This window comes from Lethenteron reissneri, chromosome 35 (assembly GCF_015708825.2).
Source record: "Lethenteron reissneri isolate LAM-NWPU_2019-01 chromosome 35, ASM1570882v1, whole genome shotgun sequence".
NCBI classification, from domain to species: domain Eukaryota; kingdom Metazoa; phylum Chordata; class Hyperoartia; order Petromyzontiformes; family Petromyzontidae; genus Lethenteron; species Lethenteron reissneri.
Window position 1 is genome coordinate 4,546,653 of NC_083813.1, and position 25,771 is coordinate 4,572,423.

The 25,771-nt window shown below is 43.1% G+C and overlaps 1 protein-coding gene across 4 annotated transcripts in view; it reads right to left on the reverse strand.

The window, feature by feature from the left end:
- Positions 1-248: 248 nt before the first annotated feature.
- Positions 249-25,771, reverse strand: part of LOC133350831 (TOX high mobility group box family member 3-like) — a 73,302-nt gene continuing 47,779 nt past the window's right edge. The window contains exons 5-9 of one of the 4 annotated variants that reach the window (XM_061565603.1): positions 20,836-21,066; positions 19,631-19,711; positions 16,798-17,607; positions 4,397-4,572; positions 249-2,265 (exon numbers count right to left, since the gene is read on the reverse strand). In XM_061565603.1, the coding sequence (XP_061421587.1) occupies positions 2,199-2,265; positions 4,397-4,572; positions 16,798-17,607; positions 19,631-19,711; positions 20,836-21,066 (1,365 nt within the window). In that variant the 3' untranslated portion in view covers positions 249-2,198. Of the gene's footprint in view, positions 2,371-4,375; positions 4,573-16,797; positions 17,608-19,630; positions 19,712-20,835; positions 21,067-25,771 lie in introns of all 4 variants that reach the window. The other 3 variants (XM_061565604.1, XM_061565601.1, XM_061565602.1) reach the window with 3 other exon arrangements.

Here is a 25,771-nt window from a genome sequence, read left to right on the forward strand (position 1 = left end):
CTATTAAGGACCTTCAGTTCTGATGGGCAGGTTATCTGCCAACAATTTCACCCGTACTGTGTTTTACCTTCATTTTAATTCCCTTACACTATGTGTTTACTGCTAAATAAATGCTGAAGCAGCTGCTGGGAAAAAAGTTGTGTTGTTTCAGTCGCTTTCAAAGGGCCAGTGTTGCTTACAAATCATCCGCAACCAGGGTACCAGTGTGGATTCATGTTCTCCGACAAATCACACAGCCACACGTGGAGTCACATTTTGTGATGACTTAATTTATTGTGGCCCAAAAAATTACAAACAAATAATAATAACAATAATACCACCAAATCCGAAAGACTGATTTACACTAAACAAGAGAAATGTTTTAAAAGATGGTGATGACCTCCTTAAAATGTCATTATTACAGTTTAAATAAAGCCTCATTTTCAAATACAAAAACAAAATTAAATAAGAAACAGAAACATTTAATTTATTACATCATATTATACCATTGAATGCTTTTAAGGCTACATGGAGCCAACTTCAACACCCCCTCTGTTAAAACTATACCCCCAGCAGTCAATTAGAAAGCTATTTTGGCATTTAATGCAAATGGATTTCACTTAAAAATCTGGCGGATTTATCTTTTTTATTCTACACACGACGACATACAAAAAAGCTATATTAACTTCTGCAATATACCGTAGATTACAAAATGTAAATATTTTCACTGGTTTTTTTTCATTTTTTGGTAGCAGAATATAAGGTGTGGTTTAAACGGAGAGCTAAAAAGCATGGTTTGTTTTAATTGTGTTTTCATCTTACTTTACAAATCCCAAACATTTTTTTTCCGGTGTATTTTCTTCGCTAGAAAAGAAAAAAACATCATCACCACGTTATTTTTTTTTTTACAAATTATCTCGTAAAGCCCTAGGTAACCCAGGCTGGAATTTTTTTGTTTTTATTTTATTTGCCACAACTTACAAGTACATTTGTTCAGCCACATACAGCTCCAACAAACAAGTGCTAAGATTGCAAAATTTGCAAAAACAGAAAAACGAAAACCCCAACAGCAAAGGAGGAGATACTGAATGCGAGGTTCTACCCTCTTGGCAGCCAGGTATGTGTATATATATGATGCACGCACAATTTGTACACTGCCATTTTTTCAATTTATCTACGGCCAACTGAAAACCACATTAATGTCTTAATGTTTGCCTTGGCAGTGGATTCCCAGCTCTCCATTTCAAAGTACATTTTTTTCTGTTTTTACATTTTTTTTTCATTTCTTAAATAGCAATCCGTGCATTACACACATTTATATAGCAGATAAAAAAAAGACAGACAGACAGGCAGACAGGCACCTTATAGAAAAAAAAACCATAGCGATGAAACGTGTGGGAGAGTCATTTACTGAAGCCCCTGCCAGACCCCCCCCCCCTCACCCCCAGTTCAGTTAATGAGGCTAACACACAGAATTAAATCCCCCGTGTGTCTTCTTCCACACATCATAGCCTGGTAAAGTGTCTGATAAATGCAACAATATCCGCATTCGGGTCTGTGCCGACCAGGGTCACCGTGGGATCAAAAAATGAAGAAAGCAGGGTGCCGCCCCCTCCCTTCCGACTGGTTGCACCAGTGCACCCAGTGCACCCTGCGACTTGGGCAGGGGATAAGCATGACAAGTGGTCAAGCGTCGCACAAATGCATTCGTCCGGTGCCATCGTCTGTTCAGTCGTTCTCTGTGAATGTACAACAGTGAAATGTTTTTTTTTTTCTCGATGCGCCCGACAATGCGGCGTGGATTAGCACAGTCAGCCCCGGCTCCGAGAGGTTGCTGCTGCTCGTTTTGGTAAACTGTGCTGTAGTTATCAACTGTCGGCGCAAGGTTTGTGGTCTGTTTGTCTGTGTTTTTCACATATATGGGCTGTACATCCGATAACTGATAGCGTCACAAACAGAAGAAAAAAAAAGCACCATCCTTTACACGTGTGGCTTTTACACTAACGATTAGCTTTGCTCGCAGCAAGTGGTAACCGTAGAACATTTACATGTAGTGATATATCAAAACACAGGTGTTCAGTTAAAGCGTAGAGAGGATAAGGGATAATAATTTCTACAGGGTTTAAAAGAGAACTTGCGTGACGTGACGCAGTACAGTTATGTGTTTCGCCTTCGGGAGAGAAGAAAATCCAGACAGCGTCCCTGTGTCGGCGCGAGAGTCACCCTTCCCACTCTGATCTGCGTACTTTCCTTTTTGAATCATCGTTTTTCAAGTTCCAGCAATCACTGCAAAGCACACAACGCTTCAGTCAGTGTCCCGTCCAGTGGCTTCACTTGACAGGAGCAGCATTGCTCTGGTTTCTTCCCGCCACCCAAGCCATAAACACATCTCTGCAGGGACAGAAACAAAGGGACAATTAGTCTGAACAGTTTCAAATGCCACTTGTATTTTTTGTTGTTGTTCCAAATCAATAGAGCTTTAGACCCTTGTAGGAATCTGACGGTTGATTGTGGCAAGCATATGTCGCTTTGTAAGGGTGTGGAATGCACAATAAAACACAGCGCTCTCTTCGGCTAAAGAATGGGCCACAGATCAACGTCGGCAACACCCACAAATAAGAAACGTGTACATCTCACACATGCGCACACGAGGACACGTTCACGTGCGCTCGTAAACACATGGCACAGCTGCTCTCCGCTATGTCTACCCCTCCTGCCGTACGCTCAGGGTAAGACGTGACCAGACTTTGCGCATCTAAACGGTCTATCGACCCACACTTAGAAACAATCTGCTGCTCGAAAGCACCAAATGCTGTTTGTTTCACTTAACAACAAAAAAAACACCCCACCATGATCTCAGAGGAATGCCACCAAATGGAAATGCAAGAATGCCTAGTCACGCAAAACTTTCCTTAAAACAAATCAAGGAGGTGGGCAAATGAGTATACACCTCATTCTGAAACCTCTCATGAAACAAGCTACAAAATGTATCTTCCTCCTTTCTGAAATGCTTAAAAGATCAGTTCCTGTTTGGGCTACATTATGCAACACAGTCTAAATGTAAAACTCACCCCAGTAATATTTCCATACTGAAAATAAATCTATGGGATTATGGAAATTAATTCAATGGGGCCCTATAAGAAATGGAGGAAAATGTGTGAGCTTGCAAAGGCTTTTGTTTGCAAGGGTTGATTACTCAATTCCATCTAAATGTAATGTAGGACACACTGCTTTCAAGCTCATGCGTAGTTAATGCGCTGTGAATTTACATACTGGTCCATTCAACTTCTTTTGGATTAGCGCACCTGCATCATTGAACATCTCAAAAGCTTGCATAAGGGGTATGATCCAGACTTGGGACAGCTGTGTTCCCCACATAATCCCTAACTTGCATTTTCAGTTGCGTTTAGCTGTAGCTAAGGAAAAACACCTGGGATATAAAAGAGTAATAACTGCAGCCGTGATAAATGCACCAAAGAGGCATGTGTTGTAGCTCGAGTGAAATATAGTACCTCTTTGCTGAGCCAATCTCATAACGTCACTCTGTTCCAGCTAATAACCATTGATTTATAGTATACACCAACGATAACATTACAACAGCGTTGGAAGTAAGCTGAGCCTTGGGTAACACCGACAACAGAGAACGTGACCTTAAAAACGAAATCCAATTTTTTTTTGTACTTGGCCGAGGGAGAGAATTCATACTTATCTCTTTTTCAGGAGAGGCTAAATAAATCGTAGCAACATAAAGGGGCAGTTCTGTCAACATTTTCAGGATTCAACTGCGGATAATTAAAAATACTGGGATTGTCTTCCGAGTGCACATTGGGCCCAATTATCTCGGTCTCAAAGAGTCTTCATAAGTCAAATATAAATATTTAATCTTGGCATAGGAATGTGGAATGTTTACCACTGGTACAAGGCCACCAGAAAATGGGCACCACGCAATCCTTGCTTGAGCATGGAGATGCTAAAATTCAGTTAACGAAAGGCTATAGGCCTCAGTTGATATTATCCACTGACAAAAGCGTTGTCAGGCCCAATGCAAAATGCGTCTCACTGACAATATTGCCAGCCACTAGGCCAAGTCACAAAGGTGCTGTTAGCGAGCACCTATAAAGGCCGGCATGGCACATGAAGGCATTGGGTGGCCAACAGCATTTCCAGCCGCCTTTGTCTTCCCAGTGCTGATGTTTACACACCGCATCAGGTACTCATATGAGGCCGAGTGGACCTAGTGGAGGCCCATGACCCGGTTCAGATATTCGTCACCGATGTTGGCCACGAGCGGGAATCGAATTCGGCCCACCGAGGGTTCGTAGCGCCAACCACTACCCCCCGCCACTAGGCCGAGTCACAAGCATGCACAGTGACAAACAGGTGGCAGCACGCACACCTGCAGTGGTGGACCACGCACTCGCTGCTGCAGTAGCTGCTGTCCCAGTCGGCGCTGGGAGCCGGCGGGTTGGGGCAGCCGGCGCGGACGCACGACCGGTGCGGGGGCGGCTGTCCCTGCGGGGAAGGCAGGCTGGGCTGAGGCGGCGGAGGGGAGCCCATCATGGGTCGCGAGTCGCCCTGCTGCGGGGAGTACACCTGCGAGGGTGGGTGGGGGGGGGGGACAGCGAGCGTAAAGCACCGGGCGCGAGTAGATGCCGCGGGAGACCGCGTTGGCACCGACGCTTGACACGTTAACGCGCCGCGCACTAGGCCACCCCCGCCCCCCCTGGCTTCGTGCCCTGGGCATGGCATTGTCAGAAGTGCGCTGCCCTTCAAAGGGTATGTTAAACCAGCCATCCCATCCGCTTTTAGGCATTAACAATCCCAAGAAGCCCTTTTTACGCGAGTTAAGTACTGTGTGTTGGCCAAATCGTGAGTCATAGTGTAACCCACGCACACACATACACACACAACCAAGGGCGCAGGGCCCTGAAGAGAAACTGCACACAGCTGAACAGCAACAATAGAGTGAAAGATTTTGATATGAATGGATAATTGAATTTAACATGGAGTAACTTGGTGCAGGTGTGCGTGCAGACATTGTCCCCGGGAATGTTGGGGCTCAGGTACATTTTTCACCGGTTTAACGTGCAATACTTACAGGTGTAACCTCACCAGGATCAAAGCCCTGTGATATTGAATGCAGCTGTATGATGTTTATACAATCGTGAATGTGCTTTGGCTGCAGGTGTATTTTATGACTTTTTAAAGACTCTATTAAAATACCTACTCACAGAATCCTTCCCAAACTCATATTTCTGGATTTGGATTCCTCCAAAAACTCAAAGAAAGACCTCTACAGACATCAATTCACCATCAGCAATGTTGTGGTCACCGCAAAATGTCTTCCCATAGCTCAGACTCCTCAACGTCGTCCTGAGCACCTGGCTTCCTAAGACTCAATAAGTCGAAACAAAATATGAGAATGGGGTTTTCCCCTTTTTTCTGGCAACAAAACAGGTGTTAAGATCTTAAGACACCAAACTGAAACCTTTTACAAGGAATCATGTCTGCATTAACCACAATAATTGTGGTCAGAATGCAAAAAAAAAACGTACTCTGATAATATATGCATTATCCTTGAAATTGATTGGTCCACACCAGAGACCGCTTTCTTTTGAGCCTCGTCTCAAAACGGTGTTAGACCAGAGGACGCCAAAAGGCCATGATTCCTTGTAAAAGGTTTCAGTTTGGTGTTTTAGCATCTCAACACCTGTTTTGTTGCGAGAAAAAAAATGGGAAAACCTATTCTCATATTTTGGTACTGGCAAAGGAGGTCCCATGATGAAGTCATAACAAGTCCCCAATGTGTTCTCATGTACACGTGAGCATTGAGTGGCACTTATCGCCCTCCCCCGCTCCACTGGCAATCCTCAGCACATGCTGAAAATTAATTACTCATTCCTATAACAGAGACCTGTATATATCCACAGGATGATCACAAGCCCAGCCTCCCAATTCAGTGCTTATAGTTATGACCTTGACTAGATGACGGTAATTCTGAGTTGATCCTGTGTTGATGAGATTAAGTCATGATCTCATGATTGGAAGCTGGGCTACTTTTACCTGCTCGAGCTGCTCAGCCATGCCCTTGTGCCTGCACACAGAGACCTGGGCCACTTTTCCCTTCCCCTTGGTCATCATCGCGGGTTCGGTTACATCTCTTGGCTCGCATGCTCGCACTGCTTTTATTGTTGGGTGTAGCAGTCAAGGAGGAGCCACACTCATCCCCGTCACGTGAGATTGAGAGGTAAAACCTCTGACCTGACACGAGAGATTTAGAGGTAAAACCTCTGACCTGACACGAGAGATTAAGAGGTAAAACCAATCAACTGGCTACCCATCGCCAGTAGGGTCACATACAAGACCGCCTGCCTCTGCCACAATGCCTTCATATCCGCCTGCCCACCATACCTTTCTTCATTATTGACAATTTGCAGCTCAGCACACGGCAGATGCCTGCGCAGCGTGACTCACGACCTCCTTTTGTTACCAAGATCCAGGATGGTCACGTCTATGCGCCGCTTCTCGGTGGCAGCCCCAACAGTCTGGAACGAGGTCCCTCTGCACATTCGCAGCATCACCTCAATCGCCTCCTTCAAGAGACACTTAAAACTCACCTCTACAATCATGCTTTCGAGCGACTCTGAGCTTGGCTCCGCGCCTCTGAGTTGCGGCCACTACGTCTGCAAATTTGCGCGCGTTACAAATTGAACTATTATTATGTGACTGCTTGCTTACGCCACTGGCGGCAGGAGCCCTAGAGAGCCCCTCCAGGAGTATTTGGCCTACTCTTCCACGCTGGCCAGTTATCTAAAACGAGGTGAGAGGACCCACGCTGTAACCCACCTCATGCAACCTGCCCATCGACTATTTGTTTTGTATATCCTTTGGTTACTTGTAAAGTGTTCAATTCCAAGCTCAATTTTGAACAATAGTTACACGAGTGCGTAGAAAGATATTAAAGAGAGCAATGATTTTTTTTGTTATTCAATTTTAATAAAAAAACAAATATTGCCGGGAAAATCTAATGTAGGACTAATGCTATTAACAAGTACAAGTTTTTAATTACTAAAGAAGTTCCGGTACTCAATATAGCAACATGGCTTCTGAGGCAGAGTGTGTTTGCGTAATTGAGCAAAATTGATTTCTCCATTAGCTCCTTCCACGCTTTTGTCAATAGGTGCACATGCAGCCGTGAATATTTATCGGAGAGCGATTTCACAAGCACAACTAAACAAAAGAATAATATAAATGAAGCTGTATGAACTAAATGCCTTTTTTTTACAATCGTTAAACAATGTCGGGTAAAATATATCTAATTTGTAATCCAATAATAATAGTGAATGCATCAAAGTGTCGTGAAACGTTTTCAATGAAAGTCCTGCTGACGGGCAAGTTCGGGTGGTTATATCAAGTGTACACAATGCGTACCACAAATAATACTCACTCAGCCCGTCATACTAATGCAACTGTTGTGGTTAGCAGTGCCTTAAGCAGAACAGAAGTATACTTAGAAGGAAGCTGGTTATTTGTAAATGTATCCACCAAAGCATTTTTTGACCTACGATTTAATGCTGACATCGCTAAACAAGAGGGTAATTACAAAACACATTATTGGTAAACATATTGAACTGCAAAGTAAACAACTGTGATTTTTAAAAATCTGTTCTCCGCCCCATACCTTTACAGTATTAGTCCTCCTGCATTTCTTGAAGCTAAAGTAGCCCCCCAATTTCAACGTATGTACGTTGAAACGTTGAACCTCTTTCGCACCGTACATAGCAAACCGCGCTAATCGGAGGTGCAGAAAGCACTAAGAAGTTCACCGCTTACTGTCGCACTGCGTAACGAGTTTCAACAGCGACACAAGAACACTACACACATCCCAAATCGCAGAGAGAATAAGCGAAATTAATGCAACTGGGGGGTTTGGGGGGGGGTGACCGTCTGATATCATACGATACATTTATAGATTTATGCGCACCGCATCTACTGTATATGTAATTGGCGAGTGTGCGTGTGTGCGCATGCACGGCTGTGCGCTAACACACAGAAACTTGGCCTGTGGGAACTTTGTTGAGGCAGAACTATTCATGCATAGCTAAGCACCATCTGGTCCTTTCTCTCTCTGGGCCCATCTGCCCACCCCAGCTGGCCCCCACGGAAAAAAAGGAAAGAAAGAAAATAATCATAATAAAAAACAGAGCCGACAGCTGCCACTAAACAAAGGAGCAAACAAAATAAAAGCGGGATTAGGCAGGGAGGAGGGGGGGGCACACATAGGAAGGGAACAGAGAAGAGGGTTCAGTCTATCATTTAACAGCGAAAAATAGCGAGGTTCTTTGTGCTGTTGGGCCCTATTCAGATTACGGGACCTGATTGAACGTACATTATTTTTTATCTGAATTGAGGACTTGAAGTAAAAAGGGTGGGATGGGAGTTACTCCCCCCCCCCATCTCTTTCTGTCTCTCCGTAAGAGGGGGGGGGGGGTGTGCTTCCTAATGGAAAAGTCCACTGCAATTTAGATTTTTATGCAATTTGCCAATTTAATTGCAAAGATGGGATGATGGCATTGGGATAATGCATTGGGCCTTGCCAAGCCGATGTAAATAGACGGCGAGAAGAGGCGGTGATTAAAAAAGCGCACATTGCGGAGTTATTGCTGCAGCCGAGGTGTTTCGTTTGGGGCGTTGTCACGGGACTAGGCCAATTCATACACGGGCCCTTATTGTTGCATTTTGATCTTTACAAAAGAGTCCTATTGCGTTTTACCACTGCTCTATCAGATCCTGGAGGAATTCAAAATCCCTGTGGGGTATTATAGGATTTCTTTGAATACATTAACTACATTATGGGGACCTCATTTGCCAGTAAAAATATGATAATTGGTTCTTCTTCAGATAGAAGGGTAAAGAACCAATTATCACATTAACTACATGTTTTCATGTAAAGGATCAATAGGATTAGTTGAATATAACATCAATAAGTATTGTTTTTAATTGGACTGAATACAAAAAAAAAATTAGTTTTTTACGAAGTCCAAGGCAATCCCATTATCAGATCAAAACTGTAAGGGCTGGACAAAGTACATATGTTATAAATGTTTTCATAGCCTGCATGGTATGTTTACATGTGACATGGGCATAACAATAGCAAAGAGTATTGGATGCAGAATTTATATTGTCCATAAACATTATACTTTGTTTCCCTACATAGTGACATCATTGTAAAAAAAAAATTCTACTTATTCTCTTATTTCATTGTCATCATCACACAGAGCTGACGGATATCTGGTTATCAAATCTGTGTGATGGCTGTTCTCCAGTTCTCTTTGACTGTCCTTCATGCATGTCAACACAAGCCCACATGCAGAATGTATTCCAGAGCACAGGGTATTGTGACAACACTCATGTAGTGTCTGCTTTATACAACTCTCTAACAGTATACACAGCAGCAGCAGCAGCAGCATTCACAAAATATAGCTAGGGCATGGCTCCAGCCTGAATGGCAAAATTTAATTTAATGCAACTGATACTGCAACTCTATCAGAAACATGTGTTTAGTTGTTTTTTCTTCCCCGAAACTGTTCTAGTCCGTATGTGTTGGATCATTGACATAAATAACTGATAAAAGCGTGATGTTATTTTAGTGGCAGGATAGGTCTAGCACTCACAACATTGAATCTTAAAGGTTTTATTTGCGGGCATTGGTGCGATGTCACAACTTCACGGATCTCCAATTTATTTTGTACACTTACCAAAGCAGTGCCATCTCTCGCAACGTGCGATGTGACCAGAGTGGTATAAACTTGAAGCCCAAAAATTCCACATTTGAAAAGAAAAAAAAGGCAAATTCACTTGTTTTGGAATTAAACTGTCCTCGGCAAATAAGTTACCAGGTCTCATTTTGCAGACACAAAGTTAATGATTCTGATTTAATAATATTACACTGGTAATGGAAATGTATATTGTACAGATACAATAGTTTCGTAAGCGTACAGCTTGTGTGTTTATTAATGTTTTGTAAATTCAACAATGAAGGTTTTATGTTGCTTTCTTGGCCATGACAGCAGCAGCCGTTTTTAAAGATGTTATTTAGCTTGTGCCAAACATTAAAAACAAGTCAATTGTATGCAGTGAGCTCAGAAAGGTCCAAGAATATAAGTGGAATTTTCATCTAAATATCAGTCTTACAGCCTCTAAAACACATCCTCTGGAATGTGCGTATTTAACCATACATGACTTTATATAAATGAAAATATATTGCTATCATTCATGTATTAAGTTGTTTTATAACGAAAAGGCAAGGCATCTTAGTGATTTTGCGTAACAAAAACCGTACAAGAAACCAAAAATACGTCAGTTTGTATTGCACATTAACACATTGTAAGTTGTCTCACATTTTTATATTTTGATTTAAAGCTTTCATGACTGCAGCGATTCATATTCTTGGTTCTTTCGGTAAAGTCACGTAGACGGGAAACAATAAAATAATAAAAATATAAAACATTATTGTTTCCTTTCTACGTGACTTTACCGAAAGAACCAAGAATATTTGTCTCACATTATGACTTGCTGTCCATACTGTACTGTATATGAACAGATAGTATTTTATTTACCCAGAAAAGCATAACTTAGTCAAGATGACTTGCAAATGGAAAAAAAAGATAATGTGATACTTGGTCAACATCAACAGATTAATAAGAAGGCATGTGTAAATATCTGCGCATAGAAATGCACAAAGCTGAAATAAGGCAAAACAACTACTCTCAGTGTAACCGACGCCAGATTTAGTAAAATAAGATAACTGAAAATGCATCAATCAATTCATTATATCATATAAAGCAATGCCTCGAGCCGGTTAGAAAGTTGCGAAACGCAATTTAAAAACTAATAGCTCAGCTGTTGTGTAAAAATGTCCCTCCACTGAGAGACCCAGGAGGCTCAGCCGTGACAAGTACTTTCTCTCGCGGCCGCTGCGCCAATGCCTCATTGCTCTGGCCTATCCGGGGACAAAGCTGGTTTTGTCCACCGCTATTCAGATTGAGACCCTCTTTTTTGCCTTCTTCATTCACTGTCAGGGAACACACCGCACTTGCCACCCCCTTCTCCTCCCTCCTCTCACTCCCTATACAGCCGCACATCCTCACACACAACCTCTCTCTCTCTCTCTCGCGCGCCTTGCTTCAGGTCCCTCCTCCTTCCCCAGCCTATTCCAAACTAATTAACTTGCTGTAGCAGACAGGTGCCTGGGAGAGAGAGAGAGATGCAATCTCCTTGGGTCACAATGAGAACATTTCAAGTCAGGGATCAGCCCCTTAATTCTGTTGACCTTTTTCTTTTTGTAACTTTAAATTGTTCAGAAAACCAGCACGTTTTTGCCCATAATTGGCTGCAATATGCACGCTGACTTTTACATATATAAAATAATTGAATGTCCTTTGTTTTTTTTTTACTTATCAAAGCTGAAGCTATAATGTGAAAAAAAATTCCCCATAAAGGTGGAGACAGAGGCTTTTTTAGGTAATTATTCCATCTCGAATGGTGTAATGCTAATAAGAGAAGAGAAAAAAAATCATCTATGCATTAACCCAAGTGCCCCAAATCTGATAGTCTATCTCATCGTGTAAAGAAAAATGGCGAGATCGAAGTGGAGATCACGACTGGCAAACGGCCGTGGCTTGAGTGCTCGACCAGAAGTCTCTGCTGCACTTGAATCGAGCAGCAGAGGTGTCTTAGGTCAAACGATAAATGCAAGGGGGGCTAGTTAAAGTATGCTTATTTTCTCTGCAGGTTAAGATTGTCAAGTGTTTGTACAGCCAAGTTTGAGGTGCAGGAGAAATGGAGGCAGAGAATTGGGATAGGAGGAGGGGGGTACCTTTATTTGATCAGTTGTTTGACTCTGGCCAAATCATCATGGCCAAAGCAGTTTCCAATTAAGGGCGCGTTCCCGTTAGCAGTGACTAGGGACCCATGGTACAATTCATCATCATTATCATCTTCATAACTGTCTGAAAACATGGGCAGTGGATGCACATGCAGTGCTCGGGTGGGTACACAAAATTTGCAACAGTTTGTACGCTTTTTTGTGTACACAAAACAATAATTCCTTGAGGTAAAAAAAGTCATATTTGGAATTCTTACTGGAGCCTACAGAAAAATGTGATTGTTTGAAATACACAACTATTGAATTGGAGATATCCAACGGTATCTTTTAAACGTGGATGTATAGAAAGCCGAGGACAATTTTGTCAAAAGCAAAAATCCCCAGCGAATATTAAAAAAAAAAGTATTCTCAAATCCATCACCTCTAAATGAACATCATGCAAGTCCACTAACCGTGCACTGGGCCAGTAGCGTGCAAGCTTCCATCGGAGTCAACCGTCATCACTATGACAACTACTCTGCCATTGGCTTAGTGGACCTATGGGTTGGGGGCTTCTGTCTGCCAATTTGTGATGAACGAATACAGTTATGCAGTCACTATTTGAGCGCGCGATATCACATCCAATAAAAGCTTTACTTTGGCAGAATAGCCAGTGTAAATGAGGCAGCTGAAATACAATTATAGGTAATTTATTTGCAATTCATTTTTGTTGTTGTGGGGCAGCTTCGAAATTGTATATGAATAGTTGTGAACAATGCTTGCAAACAGAAAATGACATCGTGGTCAGCGCTCTCCCCATCTCTTGCTTTTTCCATTGTGCGCCCATTGCATTTATTTTCCATAGTCCATCAAAATAAAATTACTTTTCAAATCCTTCCATGGAACTGTTTACTCTGACAACACATAAATGTGCATAAAGCCACGGACTTTTTCCTGCCTTCAATCAGTTCAGGAAAACAAAATAATTAGGTTTCGTACAATAATAGAGTTTATTGTGCTAAGGATTTTGAGCGTACATCAATTTTCCTTTAACAGCTATTTAATGCACACCAATAACACGAACCTTAAAAACGTGTGGGCATCACATTAATAATGCAGCTAATGCGTTATGTCCTCAGCCTCATGTCTGCCAAAAACCTGTCCCATCGCTCATTTCTACTGAAATTCTCCCAACATGCACTGCTCTTGATACTCTATCCATGTAAAATATAAAAAGTAGCGGGGGGGTGGAAGAGGACTCCTCAGGCATTTGGCAAGACTAGTCCTTACAAATTATTCACGATGCTGAAATATTCATTATTGGTTTTTCTTTATCCCCATTTACTTTCTTGTTTGAAAAAGCCCAGCAGTGCACGCATATTCTTGTAAAATCATAATTGTTTTTTTTTTTAATGAAACACCAGGAGCAAGAGGGTTGAGGCTTTGGTTAATGTTCAAAGAGCGCCGCCAGAGTGACGAGTGGGCTGCTAAATTGGTTTTGTTTCCCCTCTGCGTCGTCGGGGCAATAACAACTCGCCCACTCAGGGGTTCTGATCTTGCAGCTTTGTTCCCATATAAAGGGCCCCCAGACGCCCGTCAATACTGCAAATCGAACAGTTGACAATGGTGGCTTGCGCTTCCAGTTAACCAGACGACGCACTGCTGGTGTGTGCAACATGCGGGGCTGGGTTGCTTTTTGACACGGAGAATTGCCATCTTTGAGGATTTAAGTAACGGTGATATTGATGAACCATTGAGTAAAAAAACTTGCATGTGTTTTTTTCTTTACCAGGACACGAGTATAAACACGCGTATATGTTTGCAATTTTTTATTTTTATTAACTACACTTATAATGTGCCATTACAATGGCCTTAAAGGTGAGAAGTAGACAAAACATATGCAAAAACAGATGCTGTATCAGTTTACTGGGCTGGAGGAAAACAAATCTAAGAATGTGATATGAAATAGTCGCACTGACTTAATGTTATGAACACTATAGAGCCTTCATATGAAAGTGTGGAGGTGGAGTGATGGCACATTGGTTAGTGCACAGTGCGCGATGAACCCAGCTACCGGAGTTAAATTCTCATCCATGGCTAACATGAGTGATATCTCAACTCGTTCCTGGACTCCCTTCAAAAAACTGCATTGACCAGCGGCGCTATAAAGTATGGTCTAACAACGGCCATGACTGAAACGACATGTAGAGGCCTTCATCAAGCAGTGTTGTGACAAAATGCTGCACGTTATTATGATAAGTGTAAACGTGTTTCACAATAATCCAATAGAGGTGACTGGATGGAAAATAAAAGCACAAAGTGCATTGGTTTTTAATGACCCCGCCGCACATTTATGAACCCATTCCAAACATTTTCCGACCACCTTTCATTGACGAAGGTATCAAATAAATAAACAAAGCTTTCTTGGAAGTATTAAAATGGATATTCTAAAAAAAGAGAACATTACGTTTTAATAACTGGAAGTTAAGAAGAGGCGAGGCAATGCAGATGTTAGTTCAGCCACTGGTGGCCTTATTTCATTAAATAAGATTATTAGCTTTGAAGGTACAGCGAGTTCCATTGGCTGGGGAAAGGATGACAAAACTTAATCAGTGTTTAGTAAAATGAAGCTGTATTCTCTAATGGCAGACATTGATAGTGGTGATGGTTAAGAGTTGCGAGGTGTGTACGTAATTAAGAAATGAATGAATACGTGTTTGAGATATCTTGCAGAATGAATGAGCTTTCAGAGAAATAGTTAACATTGCATATTTGTTTCAGTAATTACCTAAGCCATGTATTGAGAATTTGGTATTAATTTACATTTCACATCCGTAGGTTAATAATGGCCAAAAAGATATTGAAATACAAAGTTGATGATGCACATCTGGAAGGTAAAGGAGCCTGGTTAAAACCACACATTTAATCATGAAAAACTTTCTAAACATGTTTCGTTTAAGAAAAAGTTAAGGACAATTTAACATATATTTTTGTTAAGTGAAGCAAAGTGCGCACATAACACGCAATTATTTACTCCAGCAAGCTGCAGGGAGCTTACCTTCAGAGCGATTTAATATTATTTGCTTTTAATAAAATGTAACCACAATGGATTTATTTTGTAGACAAATCTCCAATATTTGCGAGGACAGATCAACTGGCCGAATATCCCACTGCCAAGCGGCTCACTATATTGCAATGCACTTCCCATGTTTTTGTATCGGAACAACCAACCAAGGGCTCCATTATTGCTTTGGTGGCTGACAAATCACAGAGGACACTAATCATATAGAAACACAGCCAGGTCTCCCTTGCAAAAGAGCTTTAATGTCTCAATGGGCTCACAGCTGCTAAAGTAAATGCTACCAAACGGAGCCTGACCTTCTGCAGGCATTTCATTGGTGAAGCATATTGCCTTGTGCTTGTCATTCTTCCTTCGTTGCGACGTAGTCAAGCAAAAACAAATTAAGTGGTAAATCATGAGGTCCAATCAAATATATTAATATTTGCCAGGAACACGTGGGTAAACTCCAAGCCAGGAAGTGATAGCTGTTAATTTGTTTAGTAATTTGCCTGTGGGTATTTTCGAGCTGTGGGATTTGGGCTCTAATACTGGTGGTAGACGAGGTTCTCTGCACGTTGGAGCAATGTCACAAGTTGTTTGAATATACATCAATTGTATGGTGGCTACTGGCTACCCAGGGAAAAGAAACTGTCCCCTCTGTAACGCATGGCTTTGCGGTGTGTTGGCCACCAATGCATTCATCCAACTTGGATATAAATAGTTATAAATTAGTTCACAAAATCCTGCTGACCACCAGGCCACGCACACTGCCGCGTAAAAAATATATACCATAAATAAATCCACAAAAGAAGGATCGATGGGGCATTAATAATTAAGCGGGACAGCACTTAAAACACCGCTGCGTAGAACATTCTGCTCATAATGCAACGCACATTGGGGTTCAATCGTTTCCAAATGCGCAGACATCAGCGCTGTCGGTGCGGCAGTGGGGTGTACAGTACGCGCCGTGACAGCTGCTGCTGCGCGACACTGCGTCTGAGCCCAGGCAGGGATCACCGTCTGCGTGACGGCTCTGCAGTGCAAAGTGATTGCTCGTGAATTATCTATGTGGATTAAATTGTTTTAACTGTGCGCATGCTTTTTGTGTATGCTATCTTATCTCCCGTAATCACAAATGGGATTGTACGATGGCACGATGTATAATTTTGCACTGCAGTGAAAAAAAAAAGTGCACATTCGTAATTGCTGTACGTTTAAATTGACCCGTATGTGCAAACAAATACTGTAAATATTTGCATTCTTGACTCTGCTCCTAAAAATAAGAATTCTACAAAGCATACACATGTTCAATTGACATATTATAAAACAATGACTTGTGTCTTGGTATCCAATGTTGTGTTTATAAAATAACACTCCCATTACATTCAAATTTCAAATCCGGTTACAATTCGCTTGCACTGCCACGATGAGGAAATTTCCATTCAGTGCATTCACTTCCTGCAATCTGACCTCCTTCCGTCACTACATCCTGGGTCAGGAGGACACTACAAGTTCAACGTACATATACGTACGCTAGTACCCATTTCCATTGACACATCAGAGCCCAAGCCAGCGCTGCGCCCTCACGGTATGGGTGGTTTTCCACAAGGCATTTGCCATACTGTGCCGGAACCAAGCCACGACACATCGGCCTCACAAGAAACCCACTTACTGCTCCAGGGTTAAGCAGGCCCAGGAGCCAGGCCAAATAACGCATTCATTGCATGCGATATCAGTCAATGCACCGCAAGCACACGGCTACGCCGCATCATCGACACGCGCCTCGACTGGTTCAACTATATGCGACGTCAGCGGCACGGCCGCGATGACTCGGCACCACTCCGGCACAGCTCACTCGTACGGTGGAAAAGAGGTTCTAGAGGACACCCACCTGTATAGACTGCTGGTCTGGCCCAATTGGCTCACAGTGCAGCTGTGGCTGCTGCTGCTGCTGCCCGCCCATCGGGTGGTGCTGGGGCGGCCCGGGTGGTGGCTGAGCGAAGCCGTGAGGTGACTGGATGGGGCTGCCCATCATCTGCTGCCCGAACACCATCATGTGCTGGCCCTGCGGCTGCGGCGGCTGGGGCTGCCCCTGCGGCTGAGAGTGTGGCGGCTGGGGCTCCTGCGGTTGTCCCATCAGGGCTTGCTGTGCTGCCGCGTGCTGCATGTGCTGCTGCTGTTGCTGCTGGGGTGTGGGCATCCCCATGGGCGGGCCCTGCGCCGGGTGCAGGCGCTGCATGGGCATGCCGTGGGGTGGCACCATCGCCTGGCCCGGCGTCATCATCTGCGTGGGCATGCCGTGCGGCGAGTGGTGATGGTGCTGGTGAGGGTGTGGGTGGTGGTGTGGGCGAGGGGGGCTCATCCTCATTGGCCGGGGCGACATCACCATCCCGACGGGCGTCGGCTGTGGCTGCTGTTGCTGCTGTTGCTGCTGTTGCTGCTGTTGCTGCTGTTGTTGCTGTTGCTGCTGTTGTTGCTGTTGCTGCTGTTGCTGCTGCTGCTGCTGCTGCTGCTGCTGCTGTTGCGGAGGTTGTCCCTGGTTCCCCTGCGGCTTGGGTGCGATGGTCCTGGGGATGGGCTGCAGCTGGGAGGCCATGCCCGGAGATTGTTGTGACATTGGGAAGGAGGACGACATGTTGACCTGCGATATGCCGCCCTGCGTGACGCGTGGAGGCTGGGTGTCGCCTGGGTCGGGGTAGGACTGCCAAAAGGGAAGACGAAGGAAGGGACAGCGCAAAGGAACGTTGTACGGGGATTTGTGCACAGTTGTCACTGCCAGTGCGGCAAAACAGGGAAAGAATACAATAACATGATGAAGACGGGGGAAAAAAATATATATACGAATGTAGCAACGGTTTTACGATTGGAATATACCATAGCTTGAATTGATGTGTGTGCAAGGATTTCGATCATGAGGTCATGGGTTAAAATCCTTTCTGGGGTCAACTTAACCCCAACACCCCCCCCCCCACCCCCGCAGAGCACCGATAGAGAGATGAGCTTGTTAGAATACCGTGATAATGGCTTTGATTTCATTTTATATATTTTAGGCCTAATATTAAAGCTGAAAAGAAAATGAGCTATTTAATGTTGAAAATAAATATACCTTGAAAACTCTATTAGACTCAAATCCTGATGACGTATGAGATGGTAAAAAATAACAGGCAAATTCAATCACTTCATGATTACAGGTCACAAAAAAACATTATAATATGTCAGTTGCAATAGAGGATAGTTGGCAAGATTCAGGAATTGTAGTGTAGATTAACTATTTTTTTGAAATCCATCACCTGTTAATGATATTTAAAAAGAAAATTGGCCACGTTTAAGAGGGTGCCGTATAAAGAATGTTTTGTTTGCGGGCTTTTAAAATGGTTGCACGTTAAAAAACATTTAGCTTTTATTGCGAAAAGCAACGGCAATCTGCATATTAATGGAGCTGAAAGTAATAAAGGGAATTCGGCGAAAATGCTTACGCGTTTGTTTGCCTTCACACGACTGTGGCAAGTGCTGAACACGGTGACATTTAAAAGCAACTTGAAATGTAAATTTCACTCGGGAGTGCGTACGAACGAGAGGGTGCACGCACGCAGCGTATACCAAGAGTCTGCCAAAATGTTGAGAGCGAGACGTTAAACGTATACACACGCTCGCAGTTATGATGGATGTAATTATGTTTAAATTCCATAACCCTTAACATCAGTGTAATTAAATTATTACATTATTTGTGTTCATGACTGCGTGCATTTGCACTAATGTTTTAAACTTGTATTTGCAAAAAATTAAGCACGGAAATCGAATTTTTATAAATAGATGAAAATTATTTAAATATATATTATCCTTAATTTACCCGGGATAGTCTCATGAGTATTTAAGACACTTTTTTTAAAGAAGATCCTGCTTCAGATGTTCAGTCAACTTCTTTCAGAGTATTTTTTTTGCATGTGGGATGAATCAGGCACAGCAGAGAATACCCATGCACGTGAGGAGATAGCAGTCAAAAAATATAAATAGACAGCTCAGCAACCTACTTGCTGTACAGCCTTCTATGAGCTACCCTGAAATAAATGCAACATCTGCCTTAAATGGACCGCAAAAAGGGATGGTGTAATTGGTCAGCTAACGCTGCCTTAGTGCATTAGTAGCCAGAGCAAGATGACTGCGCCTTAATGGGGTTAAACAGGTAGATAAAGAAAGTCAAGGACAAAGCCTTGGAGAAAATACACCTGCATGCTGGCATTAACACAGATTAAAATAAAAATGTACGATTACCGATTATGATGACACATTGTCATGCAGTTCCACCTGCACCCGTATGTTAAGTGTACGCTATACTCTTTGGTTTTTTCGGTAAAGTCACGTAGCTAAAAAATATAAAATTAAATTAAAACAAATAAATTTATCTTATATTTTTTACCTACGTGACTTTACCAAAAAAACAAAGAGTATGGATCCTTGCAGTCACGAAAACTTCAAATCTAGAATTAATTGTACGCTGATTGTTGCAAAAAATATTATTTGATGTAACATTAAAAAAATAACAGTTTTGTGGTACAAACTGGTTGTGGTTTTGTGATGAAGGAAAAACGAAGTAGGTGGGATTTTATTATTATTTATTTCTCCTCTCCCCCTCCAAGAATGTTTGTTCTTGTAGTCCAGGTATGTTAAGTGGTGCTTGCAGGCTGAATGGAGCGCTTGAAGCGTTGATAGGGGGAACATCTTACCTTGGAAACTAAGCTGGCTCGGTATGCTGCAAGCTGCTTCAGGTACTCCTTTTTAGCTGCTTCAGTTCTTCGTTTATATGCCTAAGAAAACACATTCGAATGCACTGGCTTTACACCATGAAATACATTTGCACAATCGTGCACACACACACTCGAATCTCAGAATTGCAGAGTGAAAGCTTGTCTCAGACTCGCATTGAGGACAAGCCCATCGTGGCAGGGAAAACGCTTAATGCTGGTTAAGTTACAATACATTTGAATTATTGATATGATATTTAAATAAGTAAATATATTATTGTAAGTCATGCTATATAATAAGTAACACGTTTTCTTGTCTACGCCTACATGGAATGTTTAGCAGAAACACGGTTGGCTACGTACGGTGCAAAAGTAGTTCAACGTACATGTGTACATTAGGGGCGCGCACACCCTTTGTGAATCGAGTTCGATTCCTGGACACGAGTTTCATTTGTGGCCATGGCCGACATAAGTGCTCACCGCACTGCCCAGCATGCTGAAGTATGGTCAAGCAACCCCCATGGACTGACGCTGCATGAGGGAGGCATTTATCCAGCAGAGGATTGGCAAAGGGCTGCAACTGTTATTTTAACGATGATATATATGTGCGCGTATCGCAATAGACGTTGTGTGAATGTCACGAGATGTGGTTACATTTCTGCGAGGTTGCAATATGCCACGCAGTTCATTGCGTGTACAGCTGTATTTTAGATGGTGGTTGGAATGACATGTATTGACGTAAAATTGTATTCCAAGGAAAACATTACATTCCTGTATATTTCATGCACAGGACTTTCTTAGGCCCCAACATGCCCCCTCTTTATGTCAGCTTCATGCCACATGTTGACGTTCAAGGGCACAGCCGAATTCATGTGTTCGCAGAAAAGGCAGTTTGCGCTAGCATTTGGCAGGATCACAGAAAAATGACTGCTAAATCGAGGGAAAATGTGGCTATCTTTTGCACTAAGAGGCAACGGGGCAACAAAGAGCTTTCCTGCAACACACACGCCAGGCACCACAGAACACTGGACGCACAACGATTTGCGATTTTTGTTGTTGTTGTTGTCGTTGTTGCACGCACAACAAGACAGTGTCTACCGTGCGCGCACACGGGGGCGGTGCAACGCCAAGTGCCATGCCCGCATTAACGCGGCGCGCGGGGAATTACAAAAGCGACGCTCGCCGACCTGCTTCTGCTCCTCTCCTAGGCCGTCCCACATGGAGGCCACGATCTTGGAGACCTCTCCGAACGTGGCGCTCGGGTTCTGCCCCTTGATGGCCGCCTGCGTGTCGCGAAAGAAGAGCGCGTAGGCCGACACGGGCTTCTGGGGCTCGTTGGGGTCCTTCTTCTTTTTCTTCTTGGGCATCTTGGGCTTCTTGAGCACGGAGTCGGGAGCAGGCCGCTTCTCTCCGCCATTCTGCACACACACACAGGCGATCACAGTCAGCGCCGCCGCCAATGCGACGACGAGAGCCCACCGGCAAGAAACGCCGCCCCAACTTTGCCAAATTTTTTTATATTGTTAGTATTGCAGAGGCTACACCTCCACCGTTGAAACGAAGTTTAATTGGTCATTGGTGGCGATAGCAGTATTGTGGGTGTTTTTTTATGACAACAAAAGATCTAAAATTACACGATTAAAATAAGAAACAACATGTAATTGAGTTTATATAACAGTTCTAATTGCATAGGAATTGTGTGGAATATAATATAAATGCAAAAACATTTTAATTACAAATGTGTGTGCAATCAACGAACTAATCACAGTGATGCTCAATGACTCAATTCACGCGGTGAAATATTTTCTGACAAATTTCCTAACAAAGTGCATTCATCGAGCCAATTACAATGCAGCCAATGTATCGGGAACTGTGAGTGTTAAACTGTTCTTCATGAACCTTGCCAGCCAATGACCAAAGTTGACAAGTTGCAAACAGAGTTTACATTTCTTCATACGCATTAATTTTTTAATTAGGTTACAACTCAAATAACCAAAGAGCACGATGCAATATGCCATCTCAGCTCTTTGGCTTTGCCAGAAGCACAGCAACAATTGCATGAACTGTAGTGAGGAGATCCCATTTTTATACAGTTGTATATATTTAAAGAAGAAAAAAATAACAATAAGAAATAATGTCAGGTCTTTTGGTGGGCCACGATTCAGAGCACACGAGTTATTCTGAGGCTGCAGTGACCCTTGGATTAGCGCAGCGGCTCCTGCCCCTTTAAAAGCTAAAATGGGATGCTCTATTTTTAAGCCACATATCCACAACGATTACAATGGGGCACGGCTTGTGCCATGCTAATCAATGTACGCACTTGTGCGTGTGCCAACAAACGTCATTAAACCCTTCAGCCAACCCCCTTAGGACAAATGTACCACCTTGACAATGCAGTGCCCATCTCTCTTGCCTGCTCCCTGCCCTGTCTAATTTGTTATTCAATTAAGGCCTCGGTTCAGCGACGTTACTAATTTCTGAACATACCAGCCAGATGCCCTTCATTTATCTTTTAAGGATAACATACCGCTCGTTCATCGTCTTTTGCACGCACAAAAAACGTCAAACGAGCAAGGATCATTGCTCATTTCAGGTGGTGGAAATTCTAGATTGTCATGACAAGGCCCAGTCTTTCCGTAGGATGAACCACTGCTGACTACCCACAAAGTGGTACCCATTGCATTAATTGGTACCCTTGTGTTGAGACTTCTAACCAGCAGGGCTGTGAGGTGATCAGTAGATGGCAGTACAGCTAATAAATTATTGTACCGACTTAACTATACTGATTTTTGAGTATTTACACGAGTATGTGTTATTTTTCTCTAAATGTCAGCTTCATGCCACATGCAATAATACCGATTCAGGAATTGTACAAACAGCCCAATGCATGGTCCTCTCGAAATGAGCCTCAAACCTAATTGAGGCTTTTATGAATAAACAAAGTATTATTATTCTTTGTTATTATTCATCTTGTTTGTAGGTACAAGCCTGGTTGTATACTTGATTCTGATCTCATGAGAAGTCAATAGGAAACCCAGCCCTGGTGTATATATCACAGCAGATGGTGAAACAGCTTGTCCTATCGTCTCATGGACACTAACACCATGGCAGAACTCCTCGTTTAGTGTCAGAATATTGTGTATAGATTTCAAGGCCAAGCTAAGCACATGACTCTCTTCAGTCACGGGGTTTCTTTAAGAAGCAAACAGGGCCCTTCTTATAAACGTGATTTATGTAACGCCAACAAGGTTGCTCTGTATGAAGACGCGCTCGTGTATAAAGAGGAGCTTAATAGACCTACTTTGGATAATGTTATCCAACAAAAACAAACAGAGCACAGCCTTGTAAATGACTCGCAAGGAGTAACTGAATAGAACCACCCAGAGAGACAGGGAAACAGACCGAATAACTGAACAATTAAAGCGACTGTAAACAAACGGAATGCTTTCCCACAAATATAAATGGCCTGCCACAGTCATATTTCACATCTTGTCGGTTTTGAATGAGAAGTGGGGGTTCGTTTTGACCGCATGTGCTGGACACCAGTCAATCTTTCAACATCGTCCAGAGCTTCTCCTTTATACCCTTTGGTTTTTTCGGTAAAGTCACGTAGGTAAAAAATTCAAATAAATTCAATCACGACGTTTCGGGCGCAACACAAGCGTCCTTCTTCAGGTGGGGACAACTTAGCGAAAGCACAACCGCTTAAGTGTGCAGTGTGCTTTCGCTTAGTTGTCCCCACCTGAAGAAGGACGCTTGTGTTGCACCCGAAACGTCGTGATTGAATTTATTTGAATTTTTAACCTACGTGACTTTACCGAAAAAACCAAAGCGTATGAATCCTTGCAGTCACGAAAAATTCAAATCTAGAGCTCCTCCTTTCATTTTTGAGAACAATGACACCCCACCGGATTCAATTCGGCTGACAAGCTCACGATAGACGCATCGAATTGTTGCAATAATTTGTCATTCACTCCGCGTGTGTTGATTGTGGTGAGCTCACGTGAACCTCACGACTTCTCCGAGGTGTGCAAACAATGTAATTGCAACAAAGAAGCGGAACAAACCACGGTCGCGATATGGAATCGTGACGACTCGTAAAATTGGCGAGGGAGGGAGGTGAATCATTGCAGGCCTAATGTAGGTTCATGGAAATTTGGCCAATGTGGAAAGATGGATGTGGAAAATAAAATGAGCAAATGTATGAATCCCTACGTCCATCCAGAAAAAACGGGACTGTTTGTGAGCGTCTATTAAAGCCGGCATGGTATTTATAGGAGTGATGTGGTCTGCAATACCACTCATGCCTGGCTGCCTTTGTCTTCTGCAGAGTCGAAGCAAACCTCACCCCACACACGAAGTTCTCGATTTAAGGCCAAATCAACCCTTGAGGAGACCCAGGCTGCATTTGGATACCAATTGCCACTGGTGTTGTATATGGCCTAGAATCTAACCTGTGTCAGAAGCTGAGACGTCCCACAGGATTACACCACCAATCACACTTCGACTTAGAGGTTCCTGGTATATGCATTTGCACACATATGTGAATATTCACACTGGGGGAGTGAGTTTTAGATGTTAGGGCTTGTTTAGACATTGAGAAAAATATTTTCGGGAAACAAAGTGAATTAAGCTTCAGGGGATACTCGCCGTATTTAAAATCATGAAGGGGTCAAAAAGCAACCAAATTGTAGAAATGAAATGGGGATCATTTCGACGAGATTTCTATCTCCATTGTTTTTTTTTATGCCACAGGCTTACAAGGCGTGACATCTGTACACCACACGTAAGACAGTGGCTCAGTTTGTTTTTTCTCGGAGTGGTTGGGCTTAGATCCTATTGCACCAGCAATCAAATCAGAGGTTAGCTGGTTCAGGCTCTCAGCTCATGCACAATGATCATGTGCATCGGGAACAGAACAAACACGTGTGTTATCTGCCTTGCCACTGCACGTTAAGCATCCCTCGAGAGTCTTCATTAGTCCCGGCGAACGTATATGCCGTAGTCAGGTGCAAGACTCGCACCAAGCAGGGGCATTTTCACAGAATAATAATCATCTAAAGCTTTGCCCTGTAAACATCACCGCATGCATGTTGACGGAACAATGGCAAAATCGAGCACGTGTGACTACCGGAGGAAACACACAGCGGAGAGTGAAATGAGATAGAGCAGAATTCATAACAGGGACAATCTGATCATTTTGGAAATGCGAGATTGAAAACAACTATCTATGGTCAACAGCGGCCTATTTCTTGTGAATAATGACTTGGGGTTATTTTCATCCATGACAACTGATAAAACAACCCCAGGTTTCATTATTACAGACCAGGTGGGCTGCCACTTCACTAAATGGCCAATCTACAAGACTGTGCCTTGCTGCCGATGATTTGGTTGTATTATCAACTGCGCTCCAGCACAATGGGTACATCATCAGAGTGTGCTCGTGTAATCATCGTACTGTGGCCTAATTGGCATGTCATCCTGTGGGTCACTGGCCATTTTCCTATTCCAAAACCTGGCTTCGCAACCCATTCAAAGCAAGAGCTCAAGACGTTATGCCTCCATTTCTGAAATACAGTTCAGTTACGATGCAAGCATTGTATCTTGATCTATCAGAATATACGATTAGAAAAGAAAGAGTTTTTCCCTTTCACATTCTTGGATGCAAACTTAGCTAGAGAAGGGCATTGCAGTGCTTGACAACAGCCCAGCAGCTCATCATTTCGAGGCCCAGGTTGGATTTAAACCAAGCCCTTTACTTATGGGCAGGATACCAATCACTGTTGATCTCCCCAGTGTGCTCTGCATCCAATATTCCTCCAGTCAACGGTTTTAATTTTGTCAAAATAACATGCAAAAGGTGTGCCCACAAACAGCAGGAAGGCCCGACTCCCATCGTGCCTTGCGTGCATATCATGTCACCACCACATTCGCATGAACAATGCTCTCGACCTTGTTTCCAGCCTACACACACACATTTGCCTTCCCGTTTCGACAGGCCTTCTCATCGTCTATGGAAAGTGTGGGCTTTCGCGTTTATGTTGTTGCCATTGTTCTCATCACTGTATTCATTGGATGTGTTGACAAGGCAGCCTCAAAATTAGATCACTATTTATTAACCAG